Genomic DNA, 15,488 nt, shown 5'->3' with positions numbered 1-15,488 from the left:
TGGGTGTTTATGATTAACAGCAAAATGATACAACCAACCGGATGTGTACAAAATATTACGCGGGAAAGAATAAATTTTTGACAAGGCGGGAGGAGAAGAAAAAAGAAAAAGAAGAAATGGCATCAGACGAAGATCTGAAGGATGAATTTTCAATTTTTGGTGTAGAGCTTGAAAATCAAGATGTTATAGATAAATGTAAGCAATTAATTATTCATCTGACAAATTATCTCGCGTTCACAATGGTTAAAATTTAAGAATGGCATATCCCGATTTCACTCGGTAAAAAGTCTAAATAAGCTGTTATTTACAGTTATTGACCAACTCAGTCTACTCACAATTATTTGTTATTGCATGTTCTCGATTGCGATATTATTTGTATGCGTGCTGCAATTATAAATGGCCGATATGACTAGTAAATAACGATACCGAAGTGACTACCGCAGCTTCCAAGCATTGTTATCTTGATTTGATTTAATGGTATCATTTAGTCAATTCATTGGATTCATAATACTGATGGTTGTTTTGTCTGACATGATAGTTGTGCAAATATGTGTTAATGCCTACAATGGATTTTAAGAGAAACGTTTGCGCATTCAAGACAATAATTAACCTTGAGATAATAACGGCCGGGTATCGGTCTGTAGCATTAAATTACTTAAATTGTTCCTTCACTAGTTATTGTCTCAAGGTTGATTGTCTTGAATGCGCAAATGTTTCTCTTAAAATGCATTGCTTCGCCATCATTCATTACAATATAGTTACTATCAGACTATCAGTACAGTCCACTATTTTTAGATACAAATAGACTATATAGTACTAATAGAGACAAATCAACAATATTGTCTAAAACTTCAAGGAGTAGTAGTGTGCAGCCAGCCGGGATCAAACCCGCGACCCTCGGCTTACTGGTCCATCGCTCTACCGACTGAGCTAAAGGGAAATTCCCCCTAGCCGGAAGCTAGAAGGCGACCATACAACTATGTACAGTATTTACAATTAAAACCTGGCCTGCTACACTACTCCCTCCTTCAAACGTGTTGACGCCCCGGAACACACCAACCTAGGTTCTCTCTCCAAGGAAGCCTCTTGCTTTCACTTGGAATGGTCTGCGGCACCAATGTAAAAGTTCAAGGAGTAGTAGTGTGCAGCCAGCCGGGATCGAACCCACGACCCTCGGCTTACTGGTCCGCCGCTCTACTGACTGAGCTAAAGGGAAATTCCCCCTAGCCGGAAGCTAGAAGGCGACCATACAACTATGTACAGTATTTACAATTAAAACCCGGCCTGCTACAATTGTAATCTGTTGTAATTTTGATTGATATTAATATTTGCTTCATATACTATTTGAAGGGTCAGAAACATGTTGAAAGATCTGACATGTACACATCCTTGTAATCATAAAAACCATTCCAGGAAGTCAGAAATAGAGATTTAGTCTGCTGATATTATAAATTGACATATAATACCAAGATGTCTTAATTGAAAGATAATTGACATATATGTTCATGACCTAAGTATATCTCACTTTGTTACTGACATGTAAATGAAACATTAATATTTCATGGTCTAAAAACAAAAATAGCTGATTTGGTAAAGTTTTGTTTTATTACAGTAAAGGAGTTGTGTGTGTTGTACCGACTGGATGCATCAAAAATCAGTACAGAATGGATAGCTTTCTACAATACAAAGACGACCAAGGGAAACCTGACTCTCAGCTGCGAGGTGTTAGATCTGTTTGACAGAGAGGTTTGTGTTGTAGGATTATACTAGTAATGAGAAACGGATTAAAGTGTCAACAGAACACTGACACAAAATTAAACTAGGAATAGACTAACTAACTCATCAGCAGTGAACATGTATGGTAATAGATTGATCATGACTATAACATGCAAAACGTATTGATTCATTCACAATATCAATACTTGCACTGCCTGAGAGTGGTCCTACAGATCAAAATCCCTATTTGCACCATTATTGTCATTTGAGTACTATTTATGATGTTTTGTTATTCTGAGAAAAGTAAGTTAAAGACATACCGTATTTGACCTAATGAGGGCGCGGGTAATTGACAGTGGGGGCGCCCTTATTAAGATTATTTATTCTGAAGTTTTATGAAACAGACTATACGACCTTATAGCAGAATACCAAAGGCTGTGGAAACATTCAGTCATAAAAATATTCCAGATGAAGATATCTATTCATTATCATATATTAAGCTTAAACAACACTTGAATATTCCTGTAAACTTGTAAACCATGCCAGCTGATCTTTAGGCCAGAGAATGTGTGTTCCATCATTTATGTTCAAATGGAACTCTTTTGTGTTCTATTTATAGACACAGGTGGTTTCCCAGATCATATCGGACATCGTTTTCTTTGACCTAATAATTGATTTACAATGTCTTTTACTAGCTTTCTGTTCTGAAAAAAAGTTATTTATCCACAAGAATGAAGTCTTTTACTTTATCTTCAAATAAAGATGGTAAGTTATTATTTGTATGTGTGTTTAGTTTCGGGTGCTCTTTGCACTGACATGCCATCTGTAGGAATAGACAAAATGTGGCGAAAACTTGTGTTCCAGTTACTTAATTTGCTGAAGAAAATTGAACAAATAAAGTAGCAAAACATTTCACATGAATTGATATTTTTAAACACCATTTTGACACTCCGTCAAAGATTTATTTTCTTGAAAAAAGGTAGGGGCACCCTTATTAGGGCAGGCGCCCTTATTAGGTCAAATACGATATGTAAGAAATCTGTATTCCAACGAATACATGCATTCCATCTCAACAGTGCACACTTTGAATAGATGTTGGCAGGAATTAAAATGTATGCATATAGTCTAATTCAAGCCTGCCAAAGTGTAATTTATCTTTGAAACCCATGAAATTTTAGAAAGCTTGAAAGGATTTTAATCACAATTACAGAGACTCAACAAAAAGACTCCCCGGACACCACAAGTCAAGAAAAAGTCTGGCCCAACAGTGTATGATGTCAACACGGTTCAGAATGGGTATCCTTTCTATGTACACAAATTGATCAAGTTTTAAGATGAATGCTTTATTTGCTGAAAGTGTTGCCAGTCCAAATTTAAACTACTAAACCTGAAGTACAGCTATATGTTTCCTTGATTTTATCCAGTATTGATGAGAATGAGGCTGTTGAACTTTACAATGCTTACTCTGGAAATTCTACACCATCCAACACCAAAAAGGTGGCCGTTTCACAAAAACGACAGTTGACTCCAGATAACCCACCAATGAAACGATTCACCAACAGTGTCCGTAGTCCAATGGTTCCCTTCTCTCCAGCCAGCTTCTCTCCGGGGTAACAAACACTTTTTTTTAGGATATTCTTTATAGTTTTCATGAAACTCAAATTATGAAGCTTTAACAGTTTAAGGGGAAATGCAATTCTTGGTTTTATAATTCATATTTTGAACCAGGTTAGTTGTATTTTATATTATATTTATGAAAATGATTCAGGATATTGTAAGACATAGGCATACATCTTCTAAAACTCTTTTGATTTGCTGGATATAAAAATGACTGATAATCTAACTTAATATATTGAAAAAGGATTGTCACTCAGCTGACAGCATGCTTCTCCGGCTTCTGCAGTAGGGCAATGGATTATCAAATTATCACACAGCAGACCAGATTTAAATTTCTGCTCGGGGCACTCGCACAAGAAAAGTATATTACTTTGATGGCTCTTTTTTAGGATAACTCCCTCGAAGAAGTTCAGCTCTAGGTCGAATGCTGGTGAAAGCGTTGCTGCACTTGGGGTCAATGACAACACTGACTGGAAGGGTCAAGGTCATGATGTGCATATAGCTTATTACGATCCCAGAAATGCTATGGAACCACACTTTAAATACATGTTTCAAAAGTTAACTGAAAAAGCAAATGGTAGGTGAACCTTATTTTGTCCTTCGTATATGTTCATTTGTTGAAATATATAGTGAATATGTTAAACACATTTCATTAATCCCAGATTTGATGAGTAACCAGCAGCATGACTAGTAAAATAGTATACAGTTGTTTCATGCCTCATCAGTCAACAGTCAAAACTGTTTTCACGACCAGGTGAACTGTTTCCCAGAGGCCGAAGGCCGAGGGAAACAGTTCACCTGGTCAGTACCAACACCGAGTGGAAACTGTTTTGTTATCTGACCATTGAGGTGAATAAATTACAAAAAAAAAAAAAAAAAAACAGTCTGAAATTCAAAATTTAATAACTCACAGAACCCTTGATGATATTCCTCGTATTAGCTGAGTCTCTGTTCTCTATGACATTTAAAAGCTCGTCATCGTTTGTCTTCAAACCTAGAAGTCATGTATACAGTCGACTAATGTTTACAAATTAAACCTGTCGACGACAAGTAGTGTAGTCACTGTCATCTGTATGCTTGTAATTAGGCGCGTTCGATTGGGCAGCGCGTTATCGGGCAACAGTTTATGGGTAACATTCACGGTAAATCATATGACCGGGCAACAGTTCATGGGTAGCATGTTTTATAGGAAAACAGTCAAATTTGGTTAATATCCATTTATATAGTGAGTCGGATAACAATAAAGCATGTCATACTCTTATTACATCCTACAGTGTCTGACGATTATTTTCTTCACATTGCATAAAGTGTAAGCGTATTGTCAGGGTGTTCAGTAGATTTTAGAGTAGCTGGCACAATAGAAATAGTAGGTGGCACCATGTGTGCCAAAGGCACACAGCCAACAGCGACGCCTTTGGCGTCGCGGGGGGATAGTATGAGAGGGGGCATGGCCCCCTCTCCTAAAGGGGGTATGGGGGGTCTCCCCCAGGAAAATTTTAAATCAAAGAGGCCAGATATGGGTTTTCCCACTATATAACAGTAGTTTTTGGAAATAATTTAGCAATAAAAAAATGCACTTTTTACCTTTTTGCATGTACATTTTTTATATATATATGTACTGTAAAACTTCTGAGTGTACGAACTGGTGTTTTTGTTTTATTTAGAAGTTTTTGTGAAGAATTAATGATATCTGTACAGTCATGTCTTGTGTCATTTTTAATAGAAAGGTCACAGTTCCAAAACATGTAACTGAAACTGAACATCTTAAAAAACGCAAATTAAAGAAAAATGATATATAAAACACGAAATACATTATTAAAGGCTGTGATTTTACTTCTTTATTGTGTGCCTAATAATTTTAATTCATTACGCTGATTCTGTGTCAGTAAGTTACGTAGTGTGACCCAACTACATGTCAATCACGTCAGATGTTGGTAATCATCTCTCTTCAGAGGATCGCACTCCATAGTTAATCATACGGTTATATTGTACCGTTGTGCGACGATGAACAGTTCAAATGCATCTAAATAACATACCCTTTTGTTTTTTCCTTGAAGAGACTTCAAAAAAGTCGTTTATTCGTGTCATGATGAACCGGAAGCATGTGCTTGTAACTCATGGTCAGTCAGACGTTTTTATCGCAGCGCGTAAAAAGCATCACACAATACCTAGATTAACATTGATCGGTGTCGTGAAGAAGCTTGTTGTTTTCTTCATGGACAAGTGAACGATGAGTAATCATTGAATATTATATAAATAAGGTTATGTTTTATTTGTTTCCCGAACTCCCCCGAAGTCAGAATACGTTTCACAACATTTTAATATGTAAGTAGACATCTGAAAGTAGCCGGCGCCGGGAGCAAAGTAGCCGGTGAAATGCGCTGGTCGTCGGCTTATTTTGAACACCGTGATTGTATGATGTAGGGTCTGTCGCACCATTAACTTTATTTCCGTAGAAAGGTTCTTCTCAAAAATTGCAATTGCCTGTTGATCCAGATCTGATCTTCCCTTGAAAAAGAGTGTAAAACATTTAAGAACTGCAATATTCGGAGTGACTTGGGGCTGTTCCAGGAAACATAAGGCACGGAGGGAAGGCACATAGATAAATTACATGTGTTGGGGTGGGTTCAAATTAAAATCACATCTATGGTTTGGTGGGGTTTGAAATAAATTGATTCTGTTGTTGGATGTTTTTGATGTGTTTGTACCATTTTTACATTAAAAATGCTTCTATACCAGGGTACCATTCACAAAATAGTGAATATGTTGGAGGGTCATCAAAATTTTAAATCACTCCTATAGGTGGGTCTCCTAATTTCAAAGTGCCTTCCCCCCGTCCCATACATGTTTTCCTGAAACGGCCCATAGTCGCAAAATTTATTTGGAAATCTATCAAGAAAGCAAAATTTGCAAGATTTCTAACATTTGAAAGCTTCTTGACCTCCATAAATAGAGGGAAATAATTAGTTATTTTCATCACAACATAGAAGAATATCTATAAAATAAAAACAGCAAGTTACAGAAGTATTTAAACAGGCTAGCCTGTCCCATGTAAATCGACTTTATAATACAGTGAAACTTCGTTAACTCGAACTCGGATAACTCGAATACCCCGCTTTACTCGAAGTACCTCGCCGGTCCCGGCCGAATTCTCTCTTTATCTTAGTAAAAAAAACTCGGAAAATTCGAATTCGGATAACTCGAAAAACTCGGATAATACGAAGTAAAAATTTGGTCCCAACAATAAAAATCCTACTTGAAATGTTCGAATAACTCGAAGTATCGTCGATCGGTGGCAAACGCCGACATTTTTTAAGATTTAAATTCCGTTTGTAATACAGAACATATCGGCACTAGCCTACTAACCTACATGCTATTATAAGTGTTTCATAAATTCATAAAAGAAATTGTCGGTTGAATCTTATAACAACAAGTCTTGGTGATAAAAAGTACTGCTTTACTTACATCAGGTAATTTCCCAAGGCGGTCGCCGATATCAGTACACACGATAGTCAACAACTCATCTACCCGTTCGCTCAAGCGGAACTAATCTCTGACACACCGGTAGATCTACCCGGCTGATGTTTTTACAGGTGTAGAAATGACACAGTCACCGGCGCCTATTAAATCTTTAAACTGCTGAAACAATAGCGTAATTACTGCCGAGGTGTTCAGAGTACAACTGTAACGGTCAGTGCTGTCTATTAAATCGGATAAAACGCCAACTCAGTTACAGTAACATTTTATACGCACATGCGCAGCCCAACTTCCGGTGCTAATACTTATGGAAATGGCGTGGTTATCAATAAAAGTAAGTAGGCCGATCAAACAGTATTTTATATATGTCCAATAAAAGGGTAATGGTTCTGTTACGTTTTGTATGCAATCTGTGTTAAACTTAAACGGTTATTTGTTTAGACATTAATAACTTGTTATTTTGTCGAATTCCGTTTTATCGTTTACCTTTTGCAAACATGACTTCAGATCGTTATTGAAGTGACTAAGTGAAAGAAACTTTATCGTGACTGTATATCGGCAAAACTACACCAAATTACAAGTGACATAACGAAACATTACATGTATATTTCCATGTATTGACCAGTCTTCACACTAAACTGATGAGCGACAGAGCGAAGTTATAATGATTATATAATGTTGACAAATATTGACCAAACTTTTCACCAAAACGATAACTCGCTTAATTCGAACACTCGGATAACTCGAAGTTTTTTCATGGTCCCGTCGACTTCGAGTTAACGAAGTTCCACTGTATAGTCAATTAGTAGATATAATATAGTCAATTAGTAGATATAATATAGTCAATTAGTAGAACAAACATTTACTTAAGTCATTTCACAATATGTAGTATGTATTGTCAAACTATCATATATTTCAGATAGTAAACAAAACTAAACATCAACTTTTTTATTGTCAATGACGTCATCGATTTGTGTTATAAGTATCTTACAACTACTGTCCACATGATTTATATGTTGTATATGGGCAAAATCAGTTTTGTTATTAGAAGTATATATGTTGCTCAACTTTCCAGTTCTGAATGACATGATTGAGGACCTAGCGAAACAGCTCCGAGACCATTATAAGATAGAGGATCTGTCCCACGTAGCTCTACCAGTCCAGGAGACTGTCACTGTTGTGGGGCGTATTGGCTGTGATAGTATTGGCAAGCTGAATGCCAAGTCTGTGATACTTGAGGGCTCCCAGGAGACATCTGCAGGCAGGTGTATCCCAGTTGATCTGACTGAGCTCCAGGAATTTTCACTTTTCCCAGGGCAGGTATGTTGACATGACCAAGTAACTACTATATGTGTTATTAGTTTAAAGGTGTATATTGAATATAAAAATCCTACCTGATCCTTCATCATTTCACTTTTACAGCAATAATATGTATTGTGTTGATATTAAAAGTGACTATAGAGCATTTATTGAGTTTGTATGATGCATCCATCATTTCTTCTCTTGATTTCAGATTGTTGCAATGGAGGGTATCAACAATACTGGACAGAAGTTTATTGCTAAGAAATTACATCAGGTAAAATTCAAATATTTAGTTGTCAACAAAATAGGCTGTTCAGATTGCCTTACATCCATGGTTCTTAGTTTGTCCTGAAGTAATTTTTATTTTGGTGTTTTTAGCTCACCTGCCCGAAGGGCAAGTGAGCTTATGCCATGGTGTGGCGTCCGTCGTCCGTCCGTCCGGCATCAACTTTTTCATTTAAACAACTTCTTCTCAATAACCAAGAGGCCCAGGAACTTCATATTGGGCCTGTAGTATGCTGGGGTGAAGGGCTACAAAGTTTGTTTAAATAAATGACCTTGACCTTCATTCAAGGTCACATGGGTCAAATAGGCTATAATCTTCAAACAACTTCTTCTCAATAACCAAGAGGCACAGGGACTTGATATTGGGCCTGTAGCATGCTGGGGTGAAGGGCTACCAAGTTTGTTAAAATAAATGACCTTGACCTTCATTCAAGGTCACATGGGTCATATAGGTTATGATATTCAAACGACTTCTTCTCAATAACCAAGAGGCCCAGGGACTTGATATTGGGCCTGTAGCATGCTTAGGTGAAGGGCTACCAAGTTTGTTCAAATAGATGACCTTGACCTTCATTCAAGGTCACATGGGTCAAATAGGTTAAAATCTTTAAAAGACTTCTTCTCAATAACCAAGAGGCCCAGGGACTTGATATTGGGCCTGTCTGTAGCATGCTTAGAGCCAAGAGCCAAGACCCGATCTTAGGCCAATAGTATGCTGGAATGAAGGACTAAAAAATTTATTGACATGAATAAACCTAGCTTACTCTGATATTTGAATAAAGTTGTTATCAGCATAGTATCTGTATAAATGACCTCAATCAACTGCAAATTTGCTCTAGAGCCAGGTGAGCGATACAGGCACATTGGGCCTCTTGTTTGATGGAGTATTGGTGGGTTAATGGTTTAAAGCCTTGCACTTATTTTCTGTGTAAAGGTGCACAACTGATCTTAATGATAATAGTGTTCTAATGTTAGTTGTTTAAGAAGAATCTTTGTTTTGCTGTCAATATTTTAATACACAACTATCATCAATAAAATGCTATACCTATAGCTGAACAAAGTGATCCAAAGGTATATACATTGTATGTGATCAATCATCCTTCTATTGAAGAGCCTACAGTTATTTTGTAATGTTAATTTAGTTATGTTCTAAATTTTGTCACACATTTTGATAATTAACAGTATTATAATAGCTGTAATATGGCTGATAGGAACTACTTCGTTACTGATGGATTTTGAGGGGAATTTTTTTGTTAATTTTCATGTATTGATTTGTTTTCGATTGGTTTTCTTCAATAATCTACAATAGAGTCAAGTAATTTTTTTTGTGGTTTTAAAATGATAATTGTCATTTTAACTCTAATGGTTTTTATGACCAAGCTGTAATACATGCATGATGATATTATCTGTTTAATTTGTAGGGTGTTAGCCTTCCTCTACCAGATGTAGCTGTAAAGTCTGAAGCAGGTAAGTAAAAGTTGTCTGAACTAGCTGTGTTTTATGTAAATGTGAAATCTAAATCATGTATCTTATATGCCTTGTAATGGTGATTAGACAAAGTAACCTTCAAATACATTTTAAGGAATCTGTGTAATTTGTTCCTTTTTCCCATGAAATTGCTAGAGTGTTTTAACACGTTTTGATGAATTTAATTGTGTCAGAAGACTAAAACATATTAAGTTGTCCTTTTGCCCCAGTAACCTAACATTTATATCTAGTCACTTTTATTGAAATGCAGCATGAACCTGATATCAACACAAATTATATAATGTTATATTAATGTTGTTTTCAGGAAAGCTGAGTGTAATTGTGGCCACTGGGCCCTTCACAACCTCTGATAATTTGGCATATGAACCTCTGGCAGACCTCTGTAAATACCTGAACAGGGACTGCCCAGATATCTGTATATTGGTGAGATCTACTGCTATCCCTCTCTGGGAATTTTAAAACTTTAAACTACAATTATTTACACAAAAATCTTCACAAATCTTATTGAGGCTTTTTTTCTGGGACATATAGGGCCAATGAAGGGTCTCTCTCCATTAGAATTGTTAATTCCCATAATTTGTGGCTTTAGTGTAAAATTTTCTTCTCAGCGGGTAGGTTTCCTTCCCGAAGTAAGACTATGCCCATGCTAAATTGCTGTGGAAAAAAACCTTACGTGCTTATCAACCAACGTTTGTTAAACAATCTTTCCAGACTAAATTTTTGGTGGGTTAACTTTTATGGTGTCCTTTTGACAAAACGCACTCTTTCCTTCTTCTTCCAATAAAGGACCAAGACTTCAATGTTGGAGCAATAACTGTTCATTAACTTAGTTAATTTTTATTCGAAATCAAGTTTTTATACTGACTGATTCATAAAATTTCTTTTGTAGCTTGGTCCATTTGTTGATGTAAAGAACGATCAAGTTGAGGTAAGTTGTGATTATTATGGACCATTATTTTAAGATGAAACGTATTTTTACTCATTTTATTTGAAGATCAAATTCTGAAAGGGAAAATAATTCAACATTGATTTCTGATTTTACTTTCAGAAAGGAAATTGCACAACCTCATTTGATGACCTTTTCTGGATGCAAATGAAAAGTCTCAGTGACATTGCAGACAAGTGAGATTTTATTATCATTCATTGCAACAAGGAAATTTATGATTGCAGGGGTACCAACGTATAATTTCATACTTCATTGTCCTACAGACTACAACCTATATTAATATTATCTCAAATGAAATATTGCAAATGTTCACTCACCCTAGCACAGTATTAATCTATTAGCTCCTGGTATTGTAAAAGGTAAATTTTACATGCCAAAATGGATTAGAAACATGTACATTTACCTGGTTAAGATTTTGACATTTTATAGTGTAATTTTGGAAATATGTGATTGATAAAACATCTCTTTATAGCCTGGATGGTGATTACCTTAGTGATAAAATGAATTGTAGGATAATTATGTCCCTTGATAATGCAGAACTGAGTTAAAAGTATAGTTGTTGAATCTGTCCATCACACAAGTGTGTAAGAAACAAAATGTTAAATTAACATCAGACTGAATTTCAACAAAGGCAATATCCATCAGGGTGATATACTTACATATTAAAATGTACATTTATATTACAGCTGTGGCTGCAAGTTTATAATTGCACCATCCTACAGAGATGTTCACCATGACTATGTGTATCCCCAGCCTCCATTTGATCCGAAGAACCTCAAGCAAAATGTAAGAACATATTTAATGGAAAGATTGATAATATCATTCATGCATTTTACAAATACAAGATACAATATATTGATAATTTGAGTCACTAAGCCACTAACAGGTTTATTTCAGTAATAGGTAATATTAGAGTCTGGTGCCAGTCGGCTAGGGTGTCATACCTTTTCACTTGGTATTTCTTTCTCCTAGGTGCTCTCCAGTTAATACATAGCCATTCCTCCTCTTTGAGAAGCATTACTGGCAATAATGTCAGATCTTGTAACTCTTAATTCAAAGGTTATGGCAACAGAAAGGGGGAGGACAAGAAACCTTCAGCAAAGACAAAATAGTGTATATTGCCAGAAACCTGGCAGTGAAAACTTACTAGCCCTACCAGTGAAAGGGGGGAGGGAACATATAGGTTTCCTCTCTGTCAGTTTTGTATGATGTACATAGGTAATGCCAAAGTTTGTCGGGGCTCTAGCAGATTCATTCCCTGAGGATCAGCGTTTTAGGGTCAAGGTCACTTACTTTTTTAAGGGGGCTGATAGAGGTCATAAGAAAGCAATACCAAGTATGCTTGTTTTTGTTTTGTATCCTTCTGATCCTTAAAACCCACAAATTAAAACTCTTGTATATTTTCGCCTCACTTTAAATTCTTATCTGACGTCCTCTTCCAGTGTAGTGTCAAAGTTGATGTACAAAATTGTAAATTCTTGCTATATTTCGTTTCCATGCACAACGACAACTATATCTACTGGCTTGTCCACTTTTGTCAATAATTGTATTTATCAACAGGTTACTAGAATGTGATGTTCACATATCAGGCTACTGAAATGTGATGTTCACCACTCACTTCAATACCAACACCCATCATTTGTTCATACATTCATTACAGTTATCCAAGAACCTGCATTTCATGCCAGATCCATGTACTGTGTGTGTTGACAATGTTGTATTTGGCATCACCTCCACAGACATCCTTATGCAGCTTGGAGCTGAGGAAATCTCCTGGTAGGTCCTCATTAATGTCAAAGTTACCTGACGTTGATTTATTGTGACGAATCTAATGAGCTAACACATGAATAAACTGAAGTCAAAGTTCACTGTAGTCAGTTTTATCTCCTGTCAAAGTCAATGGAAAATATAGGAAGGCCATAAATATCAATATATGGGCCATTTGGTGCTAAAATACTGTTCGAAAGGCTGGTGAATTTGATTTGATGTGTAGGAGATTTATTGCAAGCATAGTTACTATTAAAGCCCAAACAATTCTGTGATAATTTTCTAAATGTTTCATGAATTTTCGGTGCATATTTGTGAATTTGAATTTAATACATGATACCTTCTGTCAATATTTGACCAACAGAAAACCACATGACACATGATTTACTGTTGACATATATATCTGTCAGCCCAACAACAGAAAAAAATCAATCTTCCATAGACATAACAACTGTGGCTGCCAAATTCTCTCTAGGATATCTTGTAATAGATTTTAAGATACTTTTACCAATAACTTATTTGTAAAGGCCATAAGTTTTTTGATGATTTTGCAGCAATATTCCTGGATCTACAGATCGCCTAGGACGACTAACACAACATCTTCTTACCCAGAGGAACTACTATCCACTCTGTCCACCAGCTGATGAAGTAAACATTGACTACAAATACTTTGAAGACAAAGGAAGGATCCCCGTCACTCCACACATACTCATTGTACCATCTGATCTGAAACAGTTTGTGAAAGTGAGTCTGCATTTCTTAGAAAAATACTAAGCCATACAAATTCATTATTTTGTCTTGCCTGAATAAAAAATGTCACAAAAGCAAGAATTTAGTGTTACATTCCGACATTGGCATCATCAAGATGCAAGGAATCTAGACTTTTAAAATTTTGGCATTTTAGCTCATCTTTATTATAGTAAGGACATCTCAATACTCGCTAGAGATTATGTAAAATTTAACTTTCTTGTGTTATTTGTGGTTTAAAACCTCCCAATTTTTAGAAATTTTATTGCTTCTCTAATTGACTTGCAAATTGATTTTCTGTGAAATTGAAAAATAGGAAGTTAAAAGTCAAATGGAGTCAGTTCTTCAACCAGTGTCATGATCTTATCAGAATCTACAGTGTACATTATATTATTCTATGTTTCAGGATATTCAAGGATGTTGTTGTATAAACCCAGGGCGACTCTCGAAGGGACAAAACGGGGGTACCTACTGCCGGCTCGTAATACAAACAGATCAACTGTCACAGAGTACTAACTCCTCAGTCATACCTCACCTGTCAGCACAGGTCCTCCGAGTCTAATACTACTGACCTGGTGTCACAGTACAAACTCTGACGAGTCTGAAACAAAATACTGACCAGGTGTCGCACTACAAACTCCGACGAGTCTTACACAGACCCAGTGTTACAGAACAAACTCCTCTTCAGTCATGAATACCTCACCTGTCAGCACAGGTCCTCCGAGTCTAATACTGACCAGGTGTCACAGTACAAACTCCGACAAGTCTGAAACAGACCCTGTGTTACACAACAAACTCCTCTTCAGTAAGAGCTCACCTGTCAACACAGGTCATTCGAGTCTAATACTGACCAGGCGTCGCAGTACAAACTGCTCCGTATCTGATACAGACCCAGTGTTACAATACAAACTCCTTAGTCACCCCTCGCCTATAGACACAGGTGTTCATTTGTCTCCAAGAGTCTAATATACACAGACGAATTGTTTCGAAAACGAATACCGCACTAAGACAGATGCCATCTTTGTAACAAATAACACTCTTGTGACATGTGTTGTGTATTGTACTATTTGGTGAAATGTGTTGTGTATTGTACTATTTGGTGAAAGGTCTTCTTCTTTTGTATTGTTTCCAAATTATGGGGTTGAGGGGTTCGGACTCAACTGATATAAAGATGTTTTAACCAATTAATGTATATTTTATGTACATTTTATAAGATGTTAATGATGAGTCTGATATTAGGGGTTGTATTACAGTTCAACATATGTTATGTAATGTTTATGTAATTGAATGTTTAAAGTTGAAATAATATCAATAAATGACATGAATTTTAGATAGTTTTTATGTTATATGTAAATAATGAAATGACAGATTTTATTGTCATTGATTGACCAAAGTGAGTTTTAAGTCATACTGCAACATTTGTCATCTGTTAAGAATTTCTTCAGATTTTGAGTTGCTGGTCAGAATTTCACCAAATTTGACTGGAAATATCCATTTACTTTGATAGGGTTTCAAAATTGTACAATAAGAGAAACAAAGTAATATTGCTTTGAATTAAAAATGAAGTTTAGTAATTTTCAAACTAGTTACTCTTTGACTACCCAATATACCGATATAATACAATTTTGTTACACATTGTCAAAATGGGGAACATTTTGGTTTTATTTGCTAAAATTCATGTGAACAGTGCAAGCCTTCTGGGCTCATAGAGCATTTGTCCATCGACTTTATAACAATCTCCAATATATTGCCATTAGGTGTTCCACGTATAAGTTCAAGAATGTTTGGTTTGGTTTGGTGGGTTTTTTTAACATCCTATTAAAGCCATTGTCATTTACATGCCCGGTTTTGGAGGTTGAGAAAAACCACCCACCTATGGTCAGTACCTGGTAACTGCTCCACATAGGTTTCGAATTCGCAGCCCGGAGGTGGAGGGTTAGTGATAGTGTCGCAACACCTTAACCACTTGGCCACTGCGGCCCCAGTTCCAGAATGAAGTCAATGGTCAATGAGCTAGTTAAAATATATAAGTTTGAACCTAATTTTTGGGAATTTGATTTACTTTGTAATAAGCCTGTTTGTGTGAAGAAAATTATACTGTACATTGTTATCTTTGTATCAGAAATATCTTGCAATTATAAAT

General features: G+C 36.2%; 1 protein-coding gene across 1 annotated transcript; it reads left to right on the top strand.

The window, feature by feature from the left end:
- The first annotated feature begins 64 nt into the window (after positions 1-64).
- On the top strand, positions 65-14,675 carry LOC117323627 (DNA polymerase alpha subunit B-like). The gene is made up of 15 exons (XM_033878950.1): positions 65-195; positions 1,613-1,746; positions 2,927-3,012; positions 3,141-3,326; positions 3,723-3,910; positions 7,886-8,130; positions 8,324-8,386; positions 9,819-9,864; positions 10,190-10,308; positions 10,775-10,813; positions 10,934-11,007; positions 11,518-11,617; positions 12,492-12,607; positions 13,153-13,342; positions 13,752-14,675. Exons 1-15 carry the CDS (start codon positions 117-119, stop codon positions 13,905-13,907), a joined length of 1,821 nt encoding a protein of 606 aa, XP_033734841.1. The 5' UTR covers positions 65-116; the 3' UTR covers positions 13,908-14,675.
- The last annotated feature ends 813 nt before the right edge of the window (positions 14,676-15,488 follow it).

This window comes from Pecten maximus, chromosome 3 (genome assembly GCF_902652985.1).
Source record: "Pecten maximus chromosome 3, xPecMax1.1, whole genome shotgun sequence".
In the NCBI taxonomy this organism is placed as follows: domain Eukaryota; kingdom Metazoa; phylum Mollusca; class Bivalvia; order Pectinida; family Pectinidae; genus Pecten; species Pecten maximus.
Note: the sequence above shows the minus strand (reverse complement) of the source record. Positions and strands in the feature narration are given on the sequence as shown.

Excerpts from the sequence above, each read along its gene's own strand:
- LOC117323627 (XM_033878950.1), top strand. The coding sequence starts at position 117 with ATGGCATCAGACGAAGATCTGAAGGATGAATTTTCAATTTTTGGTGTA. Across the intron at positions 3,013-3,140 it reads GTCAACACGGTTCAGAATGG|TATTGATGAGAATGAGGCTG; the intron begins GTATCCTTTCTA and ends GATTTTATCCAG. Across the intron at positions 12,608-13,152 it reads GGAGCTGAGGAAATCTCCTG|CAATATTCCTGGATCTACAG; the intron begins GTAGGTCCTCAT and ends ATGATTTTGCAG.